The sequence below is a fragment of the Alligator mississippiensis genome, chromosome 12 (genome assembly GCF_030867095.1).
Source record: "Alligator mississippiensis isolate rAllMis1 chromosome 12, rAllMis1, whole genome shotgun sequence".
Lineage (NCBI taxonomy): Eukaryota > Metazoa > Chordata > Crocodylia > Alligatoridae > Alligator > Alligator mississippiensis.
Genome location: NC_081835.1, coordinates 54322789 through 54342284, shown reverse-complemented (window position 1 = coordinate 54342284; position 19496 = coordinate 54322789). Strand labels below are relative to the sequence as shown.

General features: G+C 46.7%; 1 protein-coding gene across 6 annotated transcripts in view; it reads left to right on the top strand.

Moving 5' to 3' along the window:
• The window catches only part of ASTN2 (astrotactin 2), a 598926-nt gene extending 588305 nt beyond the window's left edge, over positions 1–10621 (top strand). For all 6 annotated transcript variants that reach the window (XM_059715568.1, XM_059715571.1, XM_059715569.1 and 3 more), the window contains one exon: positions 9712–10621. In XM_059715568.1, the coding sequence (XP_059571551.1) occupies positions 9712–9949 (238 nt within the window). In that variant the 3' untranslated portion in view covers positions 9950–10621. The remainder of the gene's footprint in view (positions 1–9711) is intronic.
• Positions 10622–19496: the final 8875 nt, after the last annotated feature.

Here is a 19496-nt window from a genome sequence, read left to right as displayed (position 1 = left end):
ACCCTTCACTGTGTCTATTCAAACTCCACTCCCACGAGGTACAAGAGAAGGAAGCAACAGCGCAGAGCCTCTGTTTCTAATCCTCCTCTCCATCATTTTTGACTGCAGAATCAACCCTCTAAATCCTTTGCTTAAATAGGAAACAGAGCCGGTCCCTGGCAGGCACTGACTTAAAACAACTGACCTTGAAATGCTGTGTGGCAAGCAAGATGGACCCTAGCGAGCTGCATTATCAGTTGGGGATGTCTTAGAGTGGGAAGTGGAAGCAATTAAGGGTTGACGGCTCAGTATAGAGCATGGTCAGCCTTGGCTGTAGGCTGCTATAAGTCTGACATTCCCAGCCATCCCCTCCTGCTCCTGCCCTTTCATAAGGCAATAAATTGTTGTTTCTGGTGGGGGTGGGGTAGGTCAGCATTTAGGAAGATTTCATTTCCAGTATTTGAAAAGGTGGTCACCGTGACCCGACATCTCCCCACAGGGAGCACTTGGGTAATACCCGGAGTTTGATTTATGGCGTTAAATTGGCAGACCAAGAACTGCTTCTGTAATTTATTACCCAGCCTTCCCCAGAAGTCTTCTCTCTCTTTCTTGCACCTCCACCGTCCTCCCCTCCCCTTTCCTGTGTGCGCACTTTCTCTCTCTCTCTCTCCCTCTCTCTCTCTCGTTATCCCCCCCTTTTTTTTTAACTGAGAAAAACTACCAGCCAGAAGCAAATTCAGCATTTACACATGGCTTTATGAGCCCTCTCAGATAACATAGACCCACTCCGACCAGGGAAACTCGGCAGTCTGGCTCTAGTTGAGAGGGTTTACCATTGATGTAGGACTGCCAGAAATGATCAGAACCACTTCCCTCCCTCCCCTCCATTTCAGCAAGGTCCTTCACCCCCTCCATTTTTTTATTCCATACATAGCTTCCCCCTCCCATGTTGATCCATCATATGTTTTGCAGTTAGTGCACACTTCTAGCCAATCCACCACTTGCTGCTTCCCACCATCACTCTCCTCCCTGCCGACCCCCCATGCCATAAATTCTTGGAAGCCCACCAGCCATTTCACAGGGTACAATTACAAACAAAGCAACCACGTAGTGAGATGGAGTGGAGAGGTGCAACCACAATTTTGATGAAAGGTCTTGTGGAAAACTAAACAAAACCTTTCCATACCCTAAGGAGTGTTGCCCCGAGAACTAAAAGGTATTTAGCTTGGAGTATGTTCTTTCATGCCCCTGTTTGGCCTTCCAAGCTGTCACTGTCATAACAGTGATCATTGGTCTTCCTTGCTTGAACAGAGAAAACAAGTATAGCACTTCTCAAGCACAGCAGAAACATCTATAGTAATGCCTACAGGTATTAGGATAGTGTGGCCAACAGAGTTAGAGAGAGAAAATGAGAGAAAGTAATAAAGACAAGAAGAGAAAGGATATAAGAGATGTGCAGATGGAACAGGATACACAAAGAAGAGGTAAATGTTGAGAGAAGTGAGCAGAAGACTGAGGAGAAAAAGTGGTTGGGAGATGGAAAGAAGATGTGAACAAGGATGAGAGAAAGAGATGAGACTGGAAGCACATGTGCATGTGTTTTGGAAATCTAGACCTTCCTCTGAAGCATCCAGTGGTGGCTAAAGTGAGAGATAGGATGGGTCATTAAATCTGTTACTGGAGCCTTTGTTGTTTTTTTTTTAATCTAATGGGTGAAGCTCATCCATGTGGGCACCAATCATACTGCCAGGGGTGTCTCTGAGCAGATCAAGAGTGATTACAGGGCTCTGGGTGCAAGGGTGAAGAGGACGGGGGCACAGATCATGTTCTCCTCAATCTTTCTGGTCAAGGGGAAGGTCCCTGGCAGGAGCAGATGCATCCTACAGGTCACTGCATGGTGTTGCCAGCAGAGATTAGGCTTCTTCAACCATGGGATGTTGTTCCAAGAGGAAGGATTGCTAGCAAGAGATAGGATCCACCTGATGAAGAGAGGGAAGAGCTTCTTCACAGACTGGCTCGCTAACCTAGTGAGGAGGGCTTTAAACTAGGGTTGCTAGGGTATGGAGACCAAAGCCCTGAGGCCAGGGGGGAAGTCAGAGACTTAGAAGAAGCACAAGCAGGAGGAGGCAATAAGGGAGGCCTCGTCATTCTTCTTGAGAAATCAGGGCAATCGGCGAGTCACCTCAGGTGTCTGTACACATATACACAGAGCCTGCGAGACAAGCAGGAAGAATTGGAAGTCCTCCCACAGTGACGGCACTATGACATGATTGGAATAACAGAGACTTGGTGGGAGCGCGTATGAGTGGAGCACAGTCATGGATGGATAAAACTGTTCAGGAAGGACAGGCAGGGGAGAAGAGGAGGAGTTGCACTCTATGTAAAAGATCCATATGATTGTTCAGAGCTCCAGTATGAAACAGAGATAGGCCTGCTGAAAGTCTCTGGGTTAAGGTCAGAGAGGAGAGCAACAAGGGAGATGTCATGGTGGGGGTCTGTGATAGACCACTAGACCAGGAGGATGAGGTAGATGGGGCTTTCTTCAAACAGCTAGTGGACATTTCCAGAATGCAGGCGCTGGTTCTTATGGGGGACTTCAATCACCTTGGCATCCTCTGGGAGGACAATACAGCGGTGTGAAGGTAATCCAGGGAGTTTTTGGAGAGCATTGGAGACAACACTGGTGTAGAGACCAACTAGGAGTTGTGCTTTTCTTGACCTGCTGCTCACAAATAGGGAAGAATTGGTGGGAGATGTAGTAGTGGTTGGCAAGTTGCACAGCAGTGACCATAAGATGATCAAATTCAAGATCCTGACAAAAGGAAGAAAGAAGAGCAGCAGAGTATGGCCCCTGGACTTCAGAAAAGTGGACTTTGACTCCCTTAGGGAACTACTGATGGGCAGGATCCTCTGGAAGGCCAGTCTGAGGGGGAGAGGAGTTAGCTCCCACACTACTGCAGTGGGCAGCACCGTTTGGGGAGAAGGTGAGAAGCCCTCAGTGGTGAAAGAACAGGTTAGGGACTCTTTAAGAAATCTGGATGTGTACAAGTCGAGGGGCCAGATGAGGTGCATCCAAACGTGCTGAAGGATTTGGCTGGTGTGATTGCAGAGCCACTGATCATTATCTTTGAAAACTTGTAGCAATCATGGGAGGTCCTGGACAATTGGAAAAGTGCAAATGTAGTACACAACTTTAAGAAAGGAAAGAAGGAGGATCCAGGGAGCTACAGACCAGACAGCCTCACCTCAGTCCCGAGAAAAAATAACAGAGCAGATCCTCAAGGAATCCATTTCTAAGCACTTGGAGGATAAAAAGGGTGATTAGGAACAGTCAGGATGGATTCACCGTGGACAAGTCATGCCTGACCAACCTGATTGCCTTCTGAGATGTGATAACTGGCTCTGTGAACACAGGGAAAGTAGTGGGCATAATATAACTTGACTTTAGCAAGGCTTTTGATACTGTCTCCCACAGCATTCTTGCAGGCAAGCTAAGGAAGTATGTGTTGAATGAATGGACTGCAAGGTGGATAGAAAGTTGGCTAGATTGTCAGGCTCATCAGGTAGTAATCAACGGCTCAATGTCTAGTTGGTGCCCAGTATCAAGTGAAGTACCTCAGGGATCAGTCTTGTTCAATATCTTCATTTTGGAAGATGAGATGGAGTTCGCAGCAAGTTTGCAGATGACACCTGGGTGTGGGGAGTAGTAGATACACTGGAGGGTAGGGCTGGGATTCAGAGTGGCCTTGCCAAATTGGAGGGTTGGGCCAAATGAAATTTCATGGGGTTCAAGAAGGACATGTGCAAAGTCCTGTACTTAGGATGTAAGACTCCCACGTGCTGCTATAGGCTTAGGAACAACTGGCTAAGCAGCAGCTCTGCAGAAAAGGACCTGGGGGTTACAGTGGACAGTAAGATGGATATGAGTCAACAGTAGGGCTGCCATGATGGCTAATGGTATACAGGGCTACATTAGTAAAAGCATTGCCAGCAGGTCAAGGGAAGTAATTATTCCCCTCTATTCTGGACCAGTGAAGCCACATCTGGAGTACTGTGTCCCATTTTGGGCCCCCCACTATAGCAAGGATGTAGACAAGATAGAGAGAGTCCAGTGGAGGGCAACGAAAATGGTGAGGGGGCTGAGGCACATGACTTATGAGGACAGGCTGAGGGAACTGGACTTATTTGGTCTGAAGAAGAGAAGACTGAGTGAGGATTTGATAGCAGCCTTTAACTACCTGAAGAAGGGTTCAAAGAGGATGGAGCTGGACTGTTCTCAGTGGTGGCAGATGACAAAACAAGGAGCAATGGTCTCAAGTTGCAGCAAGGGGAATTTAGGTTGGATATTAGGAAGAACTTTCTCACTAGGAGGGTGGTGAAGCACTGGAACAGGTCACCCAGAGAGGAGAGGGAATCTCCATCCTCGGAGGTTTTTAAAGCCCGGCTCAATAAAGCCCTGGTTGGAATGATCTAGTTGAGGCTGGTCCTGCTTTGAGCAGGGGGTTGGACTAGATATGACCTCCCGAGGTCCTTTCCAACCCTCATTTTCTATGATTCTCTGATTCTAAGCTGTTTGCTGGAGCAGGTACACTTTTTGATACAATGAATTCCTTCATTGTTTACTGGCAAACACGAAAGCCGGGGATACTCTCTGCAAACATCAATGTAGCTGCCCTTTGTGACAGAATTTAAGAGACAAACTACTATCTGTTTCTGGCCCTCCCCATGCCATCCCTTGTTTGGCTCCTCTGTAGCAGCTTCTATGATGTGTGCCATTTTCCTCTAGTCTACGTTGTCCCATCATCTCCACTCAATCCACTAGCCTCGATGGCACAAAGAGAAGCATGTCCCTTTAAGTCAGCACATATAGGACTGGAGCCAACAGCTAGATGACTTCCTCGCTTTGAATCACCCAGTGGGTAACAAAAATGACACAGTGTTCCTGGTGCTGAGACAGCTGAGATGAATGCCTTACCTTTAATGCCCTGTGCTCTCTCATTGCTCGTGCTAGACACCACTGTCTCTTTAGCTAGCCCAGTGCAGATATATGTGTAGACTCACATAGTCCAGCCTGTTTCATGGAGTTCTTCATCTAACAAGGAATAAATTGTTTCCAGATGTCTGCCTGGGAATTGGTTTTCATTTCTTCCTGTAGAAGCCTTCCTTCTCCTTCTGTTCACCTCAGTAGCGTGAGCAATTCCCACCATCCTTACATTTCATCATCAGGGTTGCACCGTTCAGACAAAATCCCTCTTCACTAACTTCCCTCTTCACTCACTCATTATGAAGCTTTCATGAGTTGTAATGGTTCTTGCTGTCCAAAACTGGATGGGTGGACAGCAGCCTGGTTGGTGGGACTGGATTTAACATGAACTACAACTGATCAGCATGTTTGGTTAAAAATTGTCTCTTGATCTGCCCTTTTACAATTGTACTTAATACCAGGAACTTCCCAGTGCTTTACTGGAAACCAGTAGTGTTCCCTCAAGAGACACATTGCCATTGCACATCAAAATCTGATGCTTGTTGGTACCTCATTTAGCCCCCCTTGAACTTAAGTGGTATCTCCAGGGTGAGGACACTGCAGAATTTGACTCTTGGGTGCACAGAGCTTTAGCCATGTCAGCCTTATTGGAAGCACTGGCCTCACTAATAATTAATATTCAGAGATATTCAGCTAATGATTTCTAGGAAGGATGGCTATGGAAGGGAGAGGGACTGACTTCCTAGTGTGGTGTCTACTTACAGGAATGTAGTTAATAGATTGAGGTGGCTGTGGTCAAAGGCCAGCCTAACACATTGAATGTGTATGTGTACAGTGAAGCTTTATAATTAGTCCTGAACTGCCCTAACTGAGCCTGTTCTTGTACATTAAATCAAGACACATCCACTCAAAATGACAATTGCTGGACACAGGTGTTCACACTTGGTATTTGGTTGCCCTGGAGGAATTATTTCGAGTCCATCCTAGTTTGCAGGTGGAAGGGCGGCTGCTTATCTGAGGCTGAGAGGGGCTAGTGAGTTGTTACCTTTTGGTATAACTTTCCTTCCCTAGAGCAGGTTATGGCCTGGTAGACCTCTTGCCTTTTCTGTCTCTCTCACTCCATCTCAGTCTGGAGCTCATGCTTTTCTGACTCATGGCAAATGCTTTCTTGGAATCTCAATCAGTGGATGCTGTTAAGTGCATAGCCACATCCGAAAATAGCTTTGCTGCCTCCCAACTGTATAGCTAGCAATCCGGGGCTGAAACACCATAAAGCTTTCATAATCAAATAATCCCCATGTTTATGCCTAGCTGACTGACAGCACTGCCTCTGACATATCATTATCGGGAATTTACATTCCTCCAGTAACTGCAAAAACCCCCAACCCCAAATCCAGAGCTTTTCGGAGGCACCAGAGGGAGAGGAAGTAATCTGTGATCTTGAGACTTTCAGACCACTGAAGTAAACCCTCTCCCCCTCCCCACCCCCACATGTGATTTAGCACTTTACTAACACTCACTAGGGGATATTTTGTTTTGTCCTCCTTTGTTGTACTTTTCTTTCTCTGCTGTTATAGAGCTCAGTTCTTTCTATCCATTTCCCATCATGAAAGCTTGAGAAAAATGCAGTTCTCTGGACTCAGTTGGGTGCCTGTATATGTGGGTTGCCTATAGTGGGGTGCCTATATATGTGCATCATTCATGTTCTAATTAGGATGCTCCAGCGTTGCCATGCCGTCACGTGTATTAAGCCCCTGCACGTTTCAAAATGGCCATGAAGGCATTTTATCTAAACCTGGTCAAATGAGCTTTAAATAAAGTGTCCCACCACCATCTTGAAATGTGCAGGGGATTGATACACATGATGGTGGCTGTTTTCATTAGACCAACTATCCAGGAACTGCTCTAATTAAAATGCTCTGCCCCTCCCCCAGGCATGTGTATAGGTAACCATTAGCTAGGGAAGGTAGCAGATCTGCTTGAGGTACTTCCTAGGCTGGGGCATGGGCCAGGGGACAGCAAGTGTGTTAGAGGGCTTCAGAAAAGCAAGGACCCAGGGGAAACTGTATAACTATTAGGGTTGTGCGAGACTTCAGACAGAGCTTTGGATCTGGAGAAGCTTTGGACACTTCGGGGTCCGAAGCAGCACATCCGGGTCGAAGCGCTGCCTCGTTCAGCTTCCTGAAGCGGTTCGGAACCGCCTCGGAGATATGGCCATAGGGTATAATGGGAAAACAATAAAATATCTATAACATTGTTTTTTGTCTGATTTGGATGACATTTTCAGGGATGGTGGACACTGCAGAGAGAATGAAGCCTGCCATGCTTCAAGAATATCAGTGCAAGGGCTTGGGGGGAATGGCACCCCAAATTCTTGAAAGCAAAACTCATGTCACATTTATGCATTACAACATAGCGGGGTGAAAAACTGCAGGGATGGTAGCTCTTACTGAGGCCACAAAGCCTGCCAAGTTTCAAGAAGATCAGTGCAGGGGTTTTGAGGCAACTGTACCCCAATTATTGAAAGCACAACTCCTGTCAGGTCTACGTGTTACAACAGAGTGGGGTCAAAACTGCAGGGCTGGTAGCTCTTACTGAAGCCACAAAACCTGCCAAGCTTCAAGAAGATCGGTGATCGGTGGAAGGGGTTGGGGGGAACTGCCCCGCAAGCTGTGGACAAGCAAAACTCCTGCCACGGGTGCTGTGGGACTGACTGTGTCTGGCATGGGGTGGGGAGGGGAGACTGCTGCAGGCTTGGCTGCTGAGCTGCTGTGTTCCCAGTTACCAATCAATCACTCATGATTCACTCAGGGACCAGGGACTCAGGGACCAGCTCAATACACAGGACCCAGCTACTACATAATGACTTAACGAGCATCAATTAGCACCTACAAAACCAGGCTAAGGAGAGGAAAGACTCAATACAGACAATCAACTGCCCCAGGACAGGCACAGCCTTGGCTTGAGTTTTGCCCGTCAGCAGCTGGGGGTGCAGGGCCCCAGAGCCCCCCTGCACCCATCTCCTCCACAGCTGGCAGGCGTTGTGGCCTCAGCAGGGGCCTCCATCCCTGCAGCTGTCACCGCTGCGCCTTAACACACGCAGGGTCACCCATGGCATGAGTTTTGCTTGTCCGCAGCTTGAGGAGCAGTTCCCCCCAAACCCCTGCACCGATCTTCTTGAAACTTGGCAGACTTTGTGGCCTCAGCAGGGGCTACCATCCCTGCAGTTTTCATCACCCTGTGGTGTACTACACAGCCGTGACATGAGCTTGGCTTTCAAGAATTTGGGGTACAGTTCCCCCCAAGCCCCTGCACCAATCTTCCTGAAACTTGGCAGGTTTCATGCTCTCAGCAGAGGCTACCATTCCTTCAAGTTTCATTCAAATAGGAGAAAAAAACAACGTTATAGATATTTCATTGATTCCCCATTATACCCTATGGCTGGATCTCCAAGGCGGCTCCGAAGCTTCGGCCAGATCAGAGCGGAAACCTGGTCCAGATCGTATCGCGGGCATCTGAAGTGGCCGAATCAGATTGCTGCTGACTCGCACAGGCCTAATAACTATCCTTTGCTTTTTGCTTCTCCTATGTTTCCGTGAGACTGGAGCCATGATGCTAGATCAAACTAACCTGCTGGGTCTGTAGCAGGCAAGATTCAAACCTGTGCCCGAGGGCCCTAACAAATGTTTAATCCATTGTCATAAGTAGTCATCTACAACTACTGTTGACAGAGAGGTAGAGAGCTCCCTATGTCTTCAGCTCAATCAGTTGTTTCCATGAAATAACTGAAGGGAGAATTTTCTCCCTGAATAATGAAAAGGGAGGGAAAAAATCCAGCTTCCAAAAACATGTTCTTCTTTCTCGCACTCTTCAGAAAGCAATAACAAAGGAGCGTGTTTTACATTTAGACAGCCAAAGTGAGTCACCTCAGGAGTAGACTGCATTCATGGATGCATCTCCAAACAAGCCATACTTGTTCTGCACTCATCAGTGATCCCACTAAGAGCGGACTTATTTCAGCTGAAAATTTAATCAAGGCTCTCACTCCTCAGGGAAGCTTGCTAGTTTTGAAACCCTGGGCAGAACTCAATACATTTTCTGTGATGTCCAATGCTGTTGAAAACCACATTATTTGCAAGAGGTCATACTGGCTAGAGAATGAACTGAGAGATATGGTGAGAGGTTATAGCCCCAGGTGACCTTTGGTCAGTTGTGGCCTGTTGTGGTCTGTTGTGACTAGTTGTGGTCTGTTGTGACCTTTGGTTAGTCATGTCTCCTGCCTCAGTTTCTCCATATAGACATTGGGAATAGTATTTTCCTGGTGTATAGAGTAGTAAGTACTATAGAAATGTAAAGTATTATTATCAGCTAGCATTTAGCCAGGCCCAAGTGTCTGGCTACCATACAGTGACAACTTCTTTTTTGATAGGTCACTTGCCTATATTATAGGTTAGAGCAGGGGTGGGCAGCCTCTGGCATGCATGTTGCAAGTGGCATGGGCAGACTCTGTGTGTGGCATGCAGCAGACTGGGGAGGTGACAGGGAACAGAAGGAGCAGCAGGTTGGACGGGGAGGGGGATCAGAGAAGTACTCAGGGAGGGCATAAGATTTATGGCACATGTGCCAAAAAGGTTGGTCCCCCACTGGGTTTGAGGCATCACTTGATCCCAGGAATCCTGGCTTTTAGACCCCTCTTCTCTCTGTTCTCCCCACCTACCTCCTTTGTCCTACTCTTGTCTTCGTTCTAGGAAAGCGCACCTGATCCTAAGGAGGTTGGAGAAAGTCAGCAACCACTGCTCGACCCTGTTACGCAGTGCCTATATCCAGAGCCGCACCGAAACCATGCCCTACCTGTTCTGCCGCAGTGAAGAGGTTCGGCCACCCGGCATGGTCTGGTACAGCGTCCTAAAAGACACCAAAGTGACATGTGAAGAGAAGATGGTTTCCATGCTGCGCAACATGTACGGAGAGTCCAAGGGGCGGTGAGGGAAGATGTCGGCCTGAAGCTGTGGAAGGCAAAGGGACTCCAAGGAGTCAAGAACTTGTGATATCCTGAATAGCTGGTGGGATGTGGGGGAAGGGTGACGTTCGGAGGGGTTGGAGGGGACAGCAAGGCCGAACGGGACTTTCTCACTAAGATGGTGGAGAAACGAGAAATCAGCAAGTTGGACTTTAATTTCCTTTTTTTATTTTTAAAGAGAAAATACCTAATTTGACTCAGCATAAAAGTCTCTCCTTTTTAATCTTTTCTTACTGAATTTCCTGGACTACACACATGAAATCCGAGTGGAGGAGAAATCCAAAAGAGCCAGGGCCACACCAGGGAGTGAACTGGGAGAGGGGAGAGATTGACTTGGGCATGACCTCCCCTGCTAGCCCTGGAAGCGAATGGGCTAGGAAAGGGGAGGTGGGTGGTGAACTGCCTCGGTGCATCAAGGAGAAAAAAGAAACACCTTGGTTCTGGGAGGCGCCATGAGAAGCTGGAGGCACCATCCTGAATGTGGAGGTCATGGAGATTCATTCCAGGCAAGTGCCAGGACATTGCAGGCAAACTGTTTTTTTAACACTCCCAAGTTTACAGAACTGTTCCTTGGGGAACCTTCATTTGCAGGGTTCCTGACAGGTTGTTCTGTGCATTAAAGATTCATATTAAGTCCACCTTCCTTGCCTGCTTGGTATTTCTTACTGATGCACTTCTCTGCTGCTGTCTGTGATCATATACAGGGTCTTTACATGGAGTGACCTGGGATGGAAATGAGTCACTTGAGAGCCCTTCTGAAAGAAATCCTAGTGTCAGGTACATGGCTAAAGGGCGAATTCTTTGCCTGACAAGCCACTTCTGAAACGCACCTGGGGGTAAAGGAGACAGCAGCTGAGCAATAAAAGGGGAATGGCGGGGAGAGCATAACCTCTTTGTGTAGAACCAGACAGCTCTTCTTCTGCAGTACCCCCAGCCCCTCTGGACATTAATGAGTGTTATAGGCATGTGTACAAGTCCAAGAACTAAATAGATGTGGAGGCTGTTTTATTTTTATGACAGGTGTACAGGTGGCACGCAAGTTGTGTGAATAATGAGTTGTTCTGTTAGGTAGCCAAACCTCAATATGAGGGCCTGGGGGAGGGAATGGGGAAAAAATATGAAGTCTACCCTCCCACCCAAAGAAACAAGGGGAAAAAATGAAAAAAAAAATGTTCGCATTGAATGAAATGTTTTGGTCAACCCAACTCAAAATGTAGTCCTTAAGTTTGGGGTGATTTAACTCTTCACATGCTTGTAAAAATAGGTTAATTTGCAAATGAAAATGTTTTGAAACAAAAATTTAGTTTCATTAAGAAAATTTCAAAAGGAAGCAGCCTGGCTTTCCAAAATGTTTTTCTCTTTCTTCTTTTCTGCTGAAACTGTTCACCAAATGTATCTGCAATTGCCATGAGTTTGGGTTGCCCAATGCTGCATTTTTTGATAAACTTAGTGTTCATCAAAAAAAAAAAAAAGTTGTCCTACTGGCAAACACTTAATGGCACAGGTCGGGAAGCTGAGGCTCAACGTCTTGCTCCACACTTCACACAAGTCAGACAGAAGTCTATGTCAGTGGTCTTTGAGTCACGCCTTATTTCAGCAGTTCCCAACCTCTGACAGATTGTGCACCACCGATTTAAAATGATACAACCTTAAGTACCACCAGCAAATGTTTGTCATGTAAAGTAATTATAATAAATCTGTTAACATGTACCATTGACAGGTTGTCTACATACCACCACCGGTGGTACCCATACCACAGATTGGGAACTGCTGCTTTAGTTACTTCCCTTTGCAAGTCACAAGATGTGTTTGGTCTTAGCTTTGGCATCTGCTGAGGCAGCAATGCAAGGGGCGTTCACATTTGCAAGGTCCTGTCTGAACTGTTGAAAAGGAGTTTAGAACTGACCAACCTCTGTTCCTGTAAGAACGATAATGTGGGGAAGGGGATTAGTGATGACACCAAGGAAAAACACTCCATCTTCGAAGCTCCTTTAAAGTAGCAAACCTCATTTCATTGTTTCTGCAGCACCAAACATGATGAAAAGGCACCGGTGCCTGACGGGAGGTCACTAGATGCTACAAATAGTAAATAACAGCAATAATTGTCTCCGAACCTTTCATATATTAAATGCCCATACGAGCCATCTCTGCTTCCCATGTTCCAGACCCAAATTTGCTAATTCGGGATCCCATATTTTTCCTATTGTAAAATGCTTAGAGAACAACTTGTGTCATCATGCAGTCAAGGTGCCACTTGCATAATAAAGTGCTTAATCCCCTGGCACATAAAAGACTCTCCTTCATAATCTTCTTTTCCCTTTCCTTGGGTCTTGCTTGTCTGCTGTAGTCCCTTGGGCCTCTGGAAGTGGTGAGTTTTTGTCCTCCACCACTCACCAAATTCTTTTTGCCATTCAGGACCAGATGGTGCATTTGCAAGGAAAATTGAAAGTCTAAAGAGCTTCTTCTCTTTGCGTCTCTGCATGGAGGCCAACCACAATGTGCGGCATTTAACACACAGTGGATACAAGGTGCTTCTTCTTCAGAAGTGTTGTGCTTCTGCAAGCTTTCACTGACTTCAATTGCAGCTTGAGAGGCTCACTAACTCTTGACCTGGAGGCAGAGGAGTTTGCAGTGAGTGGGTGACATGCTACCCAGGCATGATGAAGTGGATACTACACCTTCTCAATAGCCGTGCAATTGCTGTGAGTTTTCACTGCCTGACAACCCAGAGTGAGAATTCTGGCTGAATCCCAGGGTCTTCTGCAGGCAATCACTGCTCTCCCTTTCCAACTGTTGAGCTTGCCATGGACACCCTCCAGGATTTAACTGGGCAAAAAGCTCCTTTTAAAAATACCATATAAACCCTACTTAGCCCCCAAAATGAAGCATGTGGCTCAGATGCACGTCAGATCACATGCTGAGTAAGGGAATTGGAGAAGAAGTTAAGGAAAGATTTGTTAGGACCTATTATTGTGTCAAACAAAACAAAGTCAAACTCTTGAATTGAAAATAAGTTGCTGCTCGATGCCCTAACTGCTGTTTTGGCATCAGGTTGCTGCACTGTCATATACTGCCATTAAAAATACCATGTGCAGCTGTGAGAGGAATCTCTTGGGTACCCTAGATCCAGGCTGAAGAGACCTGATTCTTCTCTTTCCTTACAACCATGTAAACTCATTGACTTTTAATGGGGGGGCGGGAGGGGGGTTACTTGGTTTACACTGAGGTGAGCGCAAGAAGAATGCCGTCCAGCCCCATGTAATAACAGAGAACAGTAGTTAACCTTCAGTAGGGTATATATGGGAAATATATAGCATATACTCATGAGCTGCAGCCTGGGATGGTGTGATATGGTGCTACAACAGAAATGGTTGAACCTTGAGGAGTGAAAAGGTTTGGGGTTTTTTTTGCAGATTTCTTGAACTCTTTTCTTTGTTGGTTCTCAGTTTTTTTTTTCAGAACCAGTCCCTTCCCTTGCCTTTTATGTTACAGATTCAGTTTGGTTTGCTTTTTCAAAGAAAAGTCATGGTTGAAAACCAAGCCGCTCATGACACAGTGGAGAGGAGTTTTGGAGACTCAACTGAGGGTAGGAGTCAGTGGTGACTGTCCCCCTGAACAAATCAGGGTTTTGTTTTTTTTTTCTGTAATCCCAGTTAAGCACCCAGATCGTGGTGGTAGGTCCTATAGGGACACTGAGAGACAGATGACACATCTAGGTACAGAGGAGCTTGTGCAGTGGATTAGGGACAAGCGTTCTTCCCAAAGCTGGGGAAGCAAGAGTGAGTGCTTCAATGCCCGTCTTGTGGGCATGATAAAGTTCTTACAGCTGAATCATACTCTTGCAGATCGCAGACTTGTTCTTCCTCATGATTTGCACAGTTTCACACATAACATATATTTGCACACCTTCAGCCTACAGAACGGGGGAGGTGGAGAAAGCACAGCACTCTTGCTATTTTCTGCAGCCCAGGGTGCACATGAGGACATGGGAAACAGAACTACAATTGCAACAATCCCAAGACTACTCAAACTAATGGCCAAACATGATGGACGTGATGATGGCTTAAGATGATCTTAACCCCCATCCGCCCTTTCCCAAGTGTCATATGGGTGTAACTAAGAATGAAGCCCAGAGTATAAGGTAGGTTTTCAAAAGTGGTGTGTGCATGTAACATCTGTGATCTAGATGATACTGCCTAACATATTTGCAAGCATATTGCAGAGTACGGTGTGTATATAAACACCACATAACGTGGGCCAGATTTTCAGCTGGTGACTCAACAGTGAAGTCTCTCAAATAGCTTTGGTTTACTCTAGTGAAAGTCTAGCCTCCCTGTTTGTCCATGCATGCAGAAAGAGCAAGTGTGTGTATGTGCATGTGTGTGTGTGCGTGGTTCTGTACAGCAAGCAACAGAGTCTAGAAATAAGGGAAGGAAGACTGCAGAATTTGACAGCACAATCAGCTGCATGTAGTGCAATGTGTATAACTGAAGATCAAAGCCAATTTAAATCAGTGGAAAAATGAAAATCCTATAATTTACCTGGGTACCCAAGCCAAACAAAACCCAGGAATTATTCAAGGTTGCAAATACAGCAGCTCACAACTGAAAGAAAGGTTCTGTTTATTCCTCTTTGGAAATTTTGGACCTTTTCACCTTCTGGTTTTCGAGCTGATCTGTTGCACTTTTCCATCCCAGAAGCACTGGCAGATAGTAGCACAGCCCATATTAGCCACACAAAGCTTCTTTCCTGACTTGTCAATTGTAAACACTTCTAGCTATAGACTATAGGCTTTCCTTAGAGAAAAACTGATCTTAATCCATCCACCTGCCTCAGAACACCTGTGCATAAAGTCACCACCTGCGCTTCAATTCTACCCTGAATAGTTATAGCTTCTGTGGCACCTTCAGGAACCTTCGTGGCTGAATGTCCTACTCTGGTATTACATTCATTGGGTTTAAGTGTGACTGGGTTACTGGTGTATGTGGGTGTGTGTTGGGCAGGGCGTCAGGACACTACAATGGGTGTTGTGAATTGGTGGTGAAGAGGAATGGGTTGAATCAGAGAAGAAGGTGGGAGGGTGGGAAATGATTTTTTAACCTAAAACAAGAGTACAGCCAGGCAGCTAGCAGGGTATACAGCTTATATTGCTCTCTTCTGCTTGGATAGTGTATCGTTATCTCCTGGCATTAGTGTATGCTTTAATTTTGGACTGTAAACTCTTGGGGAACAGGACTGCATCTTCTTCTACATGCCTAGCATGTAGCAGACACCAGCAAAAGCTAAACAATAAATAGCAGCCATAGTTTTACATGAAAGCCAATGTCCCTTAAAGAGAAAAATGTCATGGTCTAGGACAAAGCCTGGAAATGTGTTATTTATTTAAATGAGACAAGTGGAGAGAGTGACTAGGAGTGGGATTTTGCAAAAGGTGCAGCGCATTGTGCTGAGATTGGCTGCAGAGCTTTTTGGAAAATCTCGGTCTACTTGTCAAATGATGCAGGGCTCTGAGTTTATGCACCTGGCATCAGGGGATGCTACTTCCCATAGAGCACTTAGAAATTCTCAGTCTGAGACATGGAGCATTCAGAGTCCAGAATGAGATTCATGTGCTCTGCAGTTGCCGTAAGGGTTCTCCCTATTTCAATAATGACTGTTGTAAATGGTCCTGTGTTGACCTTCCCCTGCCAAAATGCTTGGGCAACATTGGGACTGCAAGTTTACCATGCCCAGCTACGGCACCGATAGACCTGCTGGGTGGTTCCCTGTGTGCTGTCACCCACACCTGAAGCAGGGTAGCTGAGTCTGCCTGCCACCGCGGGCAGGGTGATTAGCACTGCGAGTAGCAGTGTCCATTAGCCTGCCATGGGCAGCACATAAAACCATCTCCATTGCCTAGACAGCAGTGTGCACTGAGGCAGGCGACAAGCTGGAGGGAGCTGCTGCCAGACATGGAATTTGCAATCCAGGAAATCATGAGTTGCCACATTTGTTCTCAGTTTTGCAGCCTTTTGGTGGAGGCTGCTGTCCTTGCAAGTGTAGAAGATGTCATTAGCAGCCCTCTATCACAGTCATATAGAGACACCATCGCCACAACACCCAAAAGGCTCTATGGAGCTACTCCTCCCAGCACCTTCCCATGTAGCTGGAAAACATCCAGTTTTGCTTTGTGCAGTGGAGACACAGAACAACTGTCTTACCCACAGGTGACACTGGAGGGCAGGCAGAGCAGGGAATTACAATAGAGGCCCCAATCCTAAACCAAGCCTATAACCACTAGACTAGCTTCCCTGCCCCTCTGTTAGCCGTGCTACAGCTGCGTAAACCCCATAGCTGGAGACATGGCATTTGGCTCCCATCTCTCCCTTTTTCTCTCTCACGTCTGCACTGGATTCCTGCACTTGTAAAGGCTCTGGACTGAACTGAGGTTCCTCTCATTTATATTTCCAAGGAGTTGATGTGAGAGGAGGCCCTGCCTCCCTTAGGTTGGAAGCAATACGCTCCCAATTTATTCATCAGGAGTAGATAAATGTTTACCATAGGAAACCAAGATACCTTGTGCCAGAGGCCAATATTGCCACGCTGATCTAGCACTGGATTGTGTTGGGTTTTTTTTATATCGTCCACAGCTGTCACTGACCTCAAGAATGAATCCATCCTTTTAATGCGAGCTTGAACCAGTGGAAAGGAGAGCCAGGCAGGAACATAACTAGGGAAGCAAGAGGAAATAATCAGAGCATGAAAGGAAATCTTCAATGCTGTGAAAAAAAAATCAAACCTTTGAGAGGATTTGAGTTATAATGCTGAAATATTCTGATGGTTGCCCAAATTATTTTATGGTCCACCTCCATAGTAGTTTCTTCCCAGCTGACCCTTTGGCTCTCTGCTTTCTTATTGATACAGAGTCAAAGGTGTGTCCTATGACAGGGCCATTGGAATGAACATGGCATGAGTAAAAAGGAAGGGTGAGGCTAAGAGATAAAAATGCAATGCCTTGGTTTCCTAGTAAACAGAAGTAATCGTCAGGATCTGCAGACAGCAAGTATTCAAAGGGAATTCCAGTCTAGACACAGAGCAAAGCTCATGTTGCACCTACAGCCAAACTGCCAGGAGCAACTGAGGGTTTTTCCCCCGCCCTCCCAGTAGTGTTAGCTGGCAAGATACGGGAAATAGTGAGTGCCAATTTAGAGCAGACCAGTGACCCATCTAGCCCACAGCCCTGTCTCCACTCCTGCTATGAGGCTGCTTCCACTGTGGAAATTTTCTCATTAACCTTATGTTTGCTCATAAGGTATAGTCGGTGCTGAAGCTTTTCTTACATTGATCTTGAAGTAAGAGCCTGTTTAGTGGGGTGGGTGGGGTTTGATCTCATTCTCCTCCCAGCGCCCAGCTGGAACAGAGGCAAATACATGCATGCATAGACACCTAGACTCTTCTTCCTTTGCAATTCCCAACTTACAGGTGCCTTTCTGAGCAGGGGGTCCCCATAGTGTGCTGCAGCATTCATGTGCAGCTCTGGAAGAAAGAAGCTGAACCACTTTGAGAGAGTGAAATCCATTCACATGGAAGTCTGGAGCAAGGGCTATTCACCCCTCAAGTCTTATTTAATCTCTAGCTCAGGTTCTTGCTTGTCTCATATTTTAGGGTGAATTTTAGCTCGAGAGGAAAAGCACCATGTAACAATATGCATTGTTCGAATCCAGGCTGCAGCTGGCTTTGTACATACAAGAGATGATTGTCCCAGTTGCTCTCTGCAGTTTCAGGGTCTTCTATGAAACAATGCACAAACACACACATCACACCCTCCACACACACACGCACGCGCGCGCGCGCCTTGCACTCTGTCTCTTCTCCCTCTCCCTGAGATCAACAGCTGGATTTCTCCCCTTGCACTCCACTATATGTCTCGGTGATGTTTAGCTATTCAAGGGCATTTAACCAGAAATCAGTGTGATGCACACAAACCATGTTCTGGTCCCTGGAGAGGGCTCCTACACTGCTCAGTGATAACATCAGCATCATTATTGATGTTGCTCCTCTTCTCCAGTCTATCTGTAAGGCTAAGGATGCACTTTGCCACTCACATTCATGTCAATGTTGGCAGGACATAAACAGCAGACTGTAGTTATTGGGCAGGGGAGGTAGAGTTGGGGCTGGGACAGTGAGCAAAGGGACCTAGGCTGGCTCTTGAGATGGTGTCAGTCAGTTTGCAGTCATCCATCTCTTCCATCTCGTCCCCCTAGCTCTCCCTACACAGCTCCCACCCCACAGGTGCTAGCATTACTGCTATGCTCCAGCGCATCCCTAGATGTTCGGCTGCCGGCTGGACATGCATAGGCAAACCTTAGGCACTTTGTGCTCCTGTCCTCAGTGTGCTCTTGTGAACGCTCACAGAGGCTGGTAAAAAATGAAGCGTGCTTTATTGAGACCACTGCAGTTTCCCTCAGCGTGATGGCTGTCAGCGAGCCCATCTTACGCCAGCTGAGGAGCTGGTCATAGTAAGATAAAATGGCCATGCCACCACCATAAAAGCCTCACTGCTGGTGAGTAGGAACTGCTTGTAGCCAGGGCCGGACGTAGGCATGGGTGAACCGGGCAGCCACCCAGGGTCTGGACAGAGACAGGGCCTGAAAATGGTAATTTTTCAATTATCATTATCTCTGGCAAAGGGTGGGGCCAATATTAAAGGTTGGCCTGGGGCCACCAGCAGTTTCGGTATGGTGCTGATTGTAACCCAAAAAGGGGCAAAATCAGGAAAGGCAGATGAAACACTGCTGCCTCATACTTTGCTTCCTGCCTCCAAGGATTGGAAAGCATGCTAGCAAAGAAAGGCCACTATGGGGCATCTGAGGCAAGAGAGAGAAGGTGCAACTGCAGAGAGAGTGACAAAGCACCCAGACCTCTCGACGTCCAAGCTAAGGCAACACATGGGAGGGTACCTACAAGGGGCCCAGGCCCAAAGTCCTTGTAGCTCAAATGCTAGGAGCTCAGCACAAGCATGTGCTTCAGGAATGGCCTTATGAGTACAAGTGCTCTGTAGAGGGGCAGTCAGCTCATCCTGTGGTTTGCTTTCTAAGGTACAGCACGGCCCTGCTTCGGCTTTTGAGAAAGAGGGAGAATTTTCAAGTTCACTCAGTGCTGGCTGCCTCCCGCTCCCACTGAACATAGTGGTAAAACATCCATCAACTGCAAAGGAAGCAAAAGTAGGCCAAGCATGAGACGCTTGCACTGAGCCAACACTGGTGCCATAAGGCAAACTTCTTCCACAAGAGACGGGCTTTGCAGCGTTATTGCTTTGAGAGTGGGCTCTGTGGCTCTGTGTAAGGGCAGACTTTGGCAAGACACAACTGCAAGGGATTGCTGGCCACGTGACAGGTATGACCTACTGCAAAGGGTGCTTGAGTGTCTATGAAGTCAGTATGTTTCTCTCCTGCTTCAGAGTTTAAAATTACACTGCAAAGGTTGAGAAGGCAGCCCCTGAGATTTTGCATGACTTGATGGAAAGTTTTAGTG